We start from the raw sequence: 8,416 nt of genomic DNA on the forward strand, positions 1-8,416 counted from the left end.
CTCTGGATAAAGTTTTGTAAAAACCCAGTCAAAGCTTTATGTGCAATCCTGTTAACACCCTCAACAACAGACAAACAACTCAACTGTGAAAGAGATTTCTTATGGTCAAGTTACAAACTTTATTTACATATAAAAATGAAAAGAAGCAATAAAATCAGTTTGTGCAAACTTGAGACCATTTCCATTGTCAAAGTTGTCCTGGATATTACTATAGTACTCGTACTCAGTTCATTTTATTGTGAAGGCTGAAATTGACTTAATCCATTCCAGAGGCCTGTCCTTTAAATGATCTGTTATTAAACATAACAAACTTTCCCCATATGAAATGATGAGAATTAGATTAAACTGTTCTAGACCCCAAAAATAGAAAAAAAAGCATTTCAACTCAAATTTAACAAGCCTGGCATGCATATATCATACAAAAACACAGAGGAAATAAATGCAAGTTTGTTCTTACTTTACTTATAATTGGAAGAGTTGATGGCATACATGGTAGATGATGGGCATGGTGAAAAGGAGAAAAGTTACTTTTTGGATAAGGAATCCTCTTGCATAAAAATGGCAGACAACAGTGCTTCTGAGCATGTCCTTTTTTTTTTTTTTTTTCTTTTTTTTTTTTATGCTACTCGAAATTCAGTGTTTCTTTCTCAGTCAAAACCTGTCCAATGATGTTTCTTTTTGCCTAAATCTTAAAATGTGTTTTTAAAGTAAGAGATAATATTGTCATTCAGCAGGTTAATAGCTTTGTCAGGGTGATATTTTTTAACAAAATTCTGCACTTCCCCCTACATCATCATTACTAACCTCCAAGCCCAAGAGAAACAATATCCTCCACATCAGGCTCAGCCTTCCGGCATCTCTAACCCTCTTAAGAGCCATGGTGGCTTATATATTTGCACTGGAATTGTAAAAGGACGCATAGAGGAACAAAAGAGAGTTTAGCAGAGATGTGCACTAAGTTAGACACTGGCATAGGCTAAACCCTTTCCTTTGTTTCAAGCTTGGAATGCACACGACATGCCTAATCTCATGCGAGCTTCAGCCACTCAGGTTTGTCTGTCCTTGAACTGTGCTAAGTCCATTAATGGGGCAGATTTTTCCACGGACAAAAGATCCTTAAACTATATTGCATGTTAGGAGAAACATCTATTAACCGAGGTATGACTGTATTGTATTATATTTCCTATATTTTTTATATAAAAAGTAGGATTTTAAACTCAATAGTTCAATCAACTCCTGATCTGTATCGACCCTCTCTTGAGCTCCCAAGAACTTATTGACCACTCTGAAGGCCCTAGTCTAAATTTAAGGTAATTACAGGGTTACTTTTCACAGTTTTAAGCAGCCTTGGTAAAATTAACACTGGCCTGTAATTATTGGCTTACAGAACCCCCTTTGGGACATGCACTGGATAATGTACTTAAAGAACATGGCCATCAATTCACCTTGGAAAAATTCACCACCACCAGTTCACTGTGAAGAAAATTCACCACAGGAAAGGTTCACTGCACATTTCAGTTTCACAGCAAAAGGATTTGACAAAATAAAGAGAAAAACTTTAAAAGAATATATTTAGACACCTTTAAAATATGAAGAATTCAATACAGGAATTATGTGCTATTTAAAAAAATAGAATTTGCTTGATATGTGCTAACCTCATATAATCAGTGATGTAATTCAAAATATGTCTTTGAATTTGTTCATCACAAGTAATATAAACTGTGTACGGTTCAATTTTGACCTCTATTTACCAGCACAAAAAAATGTCAATTTTAAGGGTATCAGAAGAAAAACTAGCATGTATAATTGAAGTGGTTGCATCCTGTGAGTAGGTTTCACAGATTCCTAAACTACTCAAAAAAACACAGTTAACAAAAAAAAAATACTATAGCTACTTTCCATGTTTTTTCCAGCAAAATATTCAACGGTGAACTTTCACCAGGGTGAATTTTCCTTTTGGGTGACCTGATGGCAGTGTATTTTCCCAAGACGATTTGATGGACATGAACTTCTGTTCATCAAAGCACAGCACTGGAAAGTTTCTATTCTACAGTATGTACTACGTATTATGTACTTTCCAACTGACAGCCTCTTATCACTGTTCCCATGGAACAGAGATAAGAGGAGCCAATAAATTTGCAAAATTCACTCCTAAATATGGTTGAAACATCTCTTATGACCAGGTCCAGCTCATTACCAGGAATATGAGTACTACTAGTCCTCTTCGTTAGCTGGAGACAATCAGAAAATTGGCAGAATATGATGTGAAGATTTCCATGCATCTTTAATAAAGCAGCTTCAAATACAGACATAGTGGAAGAGTTGTGACAAACATAAATTTGGAAAAATTTTAACCAGAGCAGCTACCTCGAAGGTTCTAGATGCAAACAGGCCAAACAAAAGTAACAGCAATTACAGGTAAAATTGGTCACCCTTAAAATCAAGTGATGTAGCATGTGATGTAAAATCACCACTTAGCAAGTTTTTAATTAGCAAAGCAGGGCTTGGTTGTGAGTCCTCTGCAAAGTAATGTTTGTTATTTATCACAATAACATGTTGTACACTTAATAAAATCTCTTTTATCAAAATTTTTCAAGGATAAATGTATGTGGACAACAGCAAATTTTGGATATCTATAAAACAGTTTTTGTAAAATCAACTATTACAAAAGTAAAAATAAAGATGCTTGTTTCATTTTTTCATACTGTACTAACCATATATCCTTACTTATAATAATTATGACTCTCTCTAAATATCAAATCTGAAAGTTATATGTAGCCCAGTTGATGGTGGCCTAGGCTAACTATGCAAGCCTTGCCTTTATTCTTTCATGTAACTACAAAGTATTCATAACTTTAGAGCACTGACCCCTATGCAATGCACAGGAAGAGAAATAATTCATATAATAACTAACAGTGTTTGTACTATAAAACAAACATTAAAAAACTGTACTTTACAGTAATCATAGGCTTGACCTATTGTATGTGTAACATTAGCAACATTCTTATTGGCCAGTAAAGTAACATATCAATGTATCAAAATTCTGTAATCATCAGTTTTATTTTTATGATGTTTTCTGGCTAAGCTATCATTGTAGAAAATTATGCCTTTTGCTGCTCTTGTGAAACACTGTACCTAAGAATGCAGTGTAAGCATGAAATTAAATTACATAAGCACTTGCAAAGATTGTACTTTGTAAAACAAAAAAATATCCTGAGTAAGTGCAGTATGTATATAACCATAGCCTGACAAAACCATACCTAAGCTTACCAAATGTTTTATGGATATGGGCCTCTCATGAGTGGTACAATCTGATAAGAAAAAACCCTAAAGAAAATTTCAAAATTCAACATTAATTAAAGATATCCACAAAGCTAACAATATCATAATTTCCATCCTAGAGTAAACTGTGATTTACATATAATTTAACATAAAGACTCAGGAGCAAAATGCATAATTTTCTAAAAGGATAGCTTAGCCAGACACCAATGAAGCTGACAAATGATAAGTTGAGGTGTTACTTTACTGTCCAACAAGTATGTTGTTGATTTTAATTATTCTTGCAACACATCATAACAAGGTTTCAAATGCCTTGCCTATGGATGAAAAGTTCAGTCAACATGGAAGTGGCTAAAAGAGAAATTGCACAAATCTTATATGGCTACCTACCCTATATTTGCAGCATTCTCTAGAATCACGGTTTTAGAAATAAAAGCACATTTGGACCTATCAAGTTTTGATACCAAAAATTGTGAAGATCTTGAGTATCTGTTGTACTGTATTATTTTTTACATCAGTTGTAAAAGGTACTAAGTCTACTTGGCTGCAAACAAAGTACAAGATTTTTTTAATTGCTTAATTTATTCAATGACTTAGGAAAAGGATTTCATATCACCTACAGCACTCTCTTACATCAGTGTTCAATACATAATGTAATGAAAGTTTCCTTCAGTATGGCTGTTTTCATGTCTGCAGACTTGAAAAGAAGAGTTGGCATGTGTGACAAGGGGTGTGGTGAAATTTGAATGAGTTCAATGCAAAGTTCAATCATTTTTAACTTTTATATCTTTTTTTTTTCATTTATCATGGCTAAGTTGCTTGGGGCTACAATAACTGAAAACTGGATAAATAGGATTTAACTGCATATTTTAAAGGCCCCACCTAATATAAACAACTAAACAAATAACAATAATGTTACAACTTAAATAAAAACATTCCAGTAAAGACTAAAAAACGAATAAGGGATAACTAACAAAAATCATAATGAAAAGACTCCACTTCTTATCAACAAATGTATAGGTTCAATACACAATATCTTAAATAAAACTACCAAACATAACTTCTTTGGTGAAAACTGTTTGGTCTAGGGTCACGGTCAACATCACTGGTATCATCTAACCCAAACACCTCCAGATTCCAATACCTGGAAAAAAGAATTGAACAAATGAACAGTTCAGCAACATCTAAACACACACATACACAACAAGAAATCAATGTCTAATTTCCACATGTGGTTTTTAACCTAATGAAGTTCTGCAAGAAATTTCTGGGATATTCAATTACAAAAAACTGTTGTAATTTTTATCTACACTGTAGAATAATACCATCCCATACAAAATGAGATGCTTTACTATTCTGTATATTACATAAAAGTTACTTTCCATACAAAATAAGATGCTTTATTCTGTATACTACGTACGTACATAGAAATTACTATTTCACAGAGGCTCGCCTACAGCCACCAAACACATTAAAAGGTGAATATGCAAGAAGGCTTTCCCACCAAACTGATGTTAAACTATGATTTGTATAGCAATAAGCATTGGATTATGTTACAAATTCATATATGCAAATACAAACCATAATTTTATAGGTAACAAACACAACACTCAAGGCATATAAGGACCCTGAAGTACGATAAGCAATGTTTCACTAACATATAAGAGTAAAGTATCATGCTTATTGTTCTGAAAAAAAAAAAGTAGCAAAAAGCCAAAAATATATCTTCCAAAATAGTAAATGCTAGCTTATTCCAATATCACATTATATATATAGACAATATAGAATATATATTATATATATATATATATATATATATATAATATATATATATGTATATATATATATATATATATATATATATATATATAGATATATATGATATATAGATATATATATAGATATCTATATATATATATATCTATATTATATATATACATATATATATATATATATATATATATATATATACTATATATATATATATATATATAGGTTATATATATCTATATATATATATATATATACATATATATAATATATATATACTATATATATATATCTATATATCATATAACTATATATATATATATATATATATATATATATAGGGATTTTGACAAAGGAAAAATCTATTTCTGGGGGAAGACCTGTGTCGCCCGGTGAAATGTTCCTATAGCACTCATTTCTAGGTATATAACTGCTAAATATACCAGAGAAAAAAGCCATATGGAATGCTGGAGTTACTACTCCCAGCTCGCTCACCCTCATAGGGTGTCGGTATAGCACAGGGGCGAGTGGAAGCCACTACCACGATACTTTGCCAATTAGAAGTCTCCTCTCTCAAAATCCCTCTCTAGAGATGTGCCGTTACAACGTCTACCTTCCGCACGCTACTACTACTACCTCTGCCAGAAACCCTCATTTCTGAAATATGCTTATATAGATATATAGATAGATATACTATATATATATATATACTATATATATATATATATATATACATATATATATATATATATATATATATATAGATATAGATATAGATATAGATATATATATATATATATATATATATATATATATATATATATATATATATATATATATATATATATAGTATATATATATATATATATATATATATATATATATATATATACAGTAGTACCTCGTAATACAAAATTAATCCGTTCCGAGGCGCCTTTCGTATCATGAGGTTATTGTATCTTTTTTTTTGGACCACTTTTACATGTAAATTTGGCTAATCCGTTTCCAAACCCACCAAAAATACCCCAGTAAATTTCATAATAAAGCTTAATTGACCTATAAACAATGAAATACTACAACAATTTGGACCATTCAATACGTAATTTAACCCTTAAATGCCGAATGGACGTATTAAACGTCGAGTCAAAATCTCCCCCGATTTCTGAATGGACGTACCATACGTCGGGCTCAAAAAAGTTTTTTTTAAAAATTCGCGGAAAAAATACTTATAGGCCTATCAGCCGAAAAACTTTTGAATCACGCCTTGGGGGATGCTGGGAGTTCACCGGCGATCAAGGCGTTGTTTTTGTTTACACTTGTTATGCAGGCGCGGCAAGCGCGAATTTCTTTCTTATCGCACTAAAAAGTATCAGTGACACATCTCAAAAAATTATTTCGTCACTTTGACATAATTTTGCACCGTTTTAAATTATCCGTTACATGAAGTATTATATATGAAAATGTGCGCAATTTCATTTAGAATACAACAAAAATATAGTCATGATTGTAACTTTTATCAGTTTTGAAATATTTCCATATAAATAAACGATAAATGCCAAAATTTCAACCTTCGGTTCAACTTGACTCTACCGAAATGGTCGAAAAAACGCAATTTGTATGGTAAAACGTATATTGTAGTAATATTCAACTATTTACCTTAATTTTGCAACAAATTGGAAGTCTCGAGCATAATATTTGGATTTATGGTGAATTTATGAAAAAACTTTTTCCTTACGTCCGCGCGGTAACTCCTTCAGAAAAAAATCAATACATGCGATTGTGGTAATGTTTGCACCATTTAAAATTAGCCGTTACATAAAGTTTTATATATGGAAATGTGCGCAATTTCATGCACAATACAACTAAAACAACCCATGGTTGTAGCTTTTATCAGTTTTTAAAATATTTTCATATAAAAAATTATAAGTGACAAATTTTCAACCTTCGGTCAATTTTGACTCTACCGAAATGGTCGAAAAACGAAATTTTAAGCTAAAATTCTTATATTTTAGTAATATTCAATCATTTAACTTCATTTTGTAACAAATTGGAACACTCTAGCACAATATTTCGATTTATGGTGAATTTATGAAAAAAATAAAAGTTTCCTTACGTCTGCGCGGTAACTCTTCCGAAAAAATCATAAGTGCGATTGTGGTAATGTTTGCACCATTTTAAATTAGCCGTTACATAAAGTTTTAGATATGAAAATGTGCGCAATTTCATGTAGAATACAACGAAAAAAAATTGAAGTTTGTAGCTTTTCTCATTTATGAAATATTTGCATATAAATCACGATAAATAGAAAAAAAACCACGTTCGGTCAACTTTGACTCTACCGAAATGGTCGAAAAACGCAATTATAAGCTAAAACTCTTATATTTTAGTAATATTCAATCATTTACCTTCATTTTGCAACAAATTGGAAGTCTCTAGCACAATATTTCGATTTATGGTGAATTTATGAAAAAAACTTTCCTTCCCTCCGCGCGCGGATTCTCCGCCATAAATCTCCGAATTGCGTACATCGAATTCTCGGAAAATTTGCTCCGTTTCATATTAGGCATTTCATAGAGTTTTATATATGAAAATGTGCAACAATTTCAATGTAAAATAAAGGAAAAATATTTGAAGGTTGTAGCTTTTCTCATTTTCGAAATATTTGCATATAAAGTCACGAATAAATAAAGAAAAAAAACCACGTTTTCGGTCAACTTTGGACCTCTACCGAAATGGTCGAAAAAACGCAAAATTTGGTAAGCTTAAAAAAACTCTTAACAGTATCGTAATATTCAATCATTTGTATTCATTTTGAAACAAATTGGAAGTCTCTAGAACAATATTGAGATTTACGGTGAATTTTTGAAAAAAATATTTTTTTACGTCCGCACGTTACGAATTCGTACATAATTTTGTGATAATATTTTTCTGGTGTTGCTTTTATTGTTTTACAATGTATTATATATCAAAATGATTGCAATTTAGTGTAAAATACAACGAAAAAAAGAAACTCGTTAGCTTTTAACCCGTTTTTTTGCACAGCATGATTTTAATACAATTATGTATGAAATTTCTTTTTTTTTTCGCTACCATATATCGCATTATTTACATATTGATAATGATATTATTTTTCCTTTCTGATGATTGCATACTAAACTTCAGGGAATGACAAAAAAAAGGAGCCAAAAATGAACTATAATCTTCAAAACTAAGCACGCTGTGATTTTTTGAAAAAATTATTTTTTCCGCTTCCGCGCTCACTCAAAACCGGCTCCGGAATTCGGGGGAGTTTTTTATTTTTACCGCTTCGGCGTTTAAGGGTTAATAATAAAAAACAAAAAATGCAAAACCTGTAAATAAAGTGTAT

The 8,416-nt window shown here is 31.3% G+C and overlaps 1 protein-coding gene across 6 annotated transcripts in view; it reads right to left on the reverse strand.

The window, feature by feature from the left end:
* Nucleotides 1-446: 446 nt before the first annotated feature.
* LOC135218361 (uncharacterized) overlaps nt 447-8,416 on the reverse strand; it is a 237,567-nt gene continuing 229,597 nt past the window's right edge. For all 6 annotated transcript variants that reach the window (XM_064254605.1, XM_064254606.1, XM_064254601.1 and 3 more), the window contains one exon: nt 447-4,423. In XM_064254605.1, coding sequence (XP_064110675.1) covers nt 4,391-4,423 — 33 coding nt within the window. In that variant the 3' untranslated portion in view covers nt 447-4,390. The remainder of the gene's footprint in view (nt 4,424-8,416) is intronic.

Source organism: Macrobrachium nipponense, chromosome 9 (genome assembly GCF_015104395.2).
Source record: "Macrobrachium nipponense isolate FS-2020 chromosome 9, ASM1510439v2, whole genome shotgun sequence".
Classification (NCBI taxonomy): Eukaryota; Metazoa; Arthropoda; class Malacostraca; order Decapoda; family Palaemonidae; genus Macrobrachium; species Macrobrachium nipponense.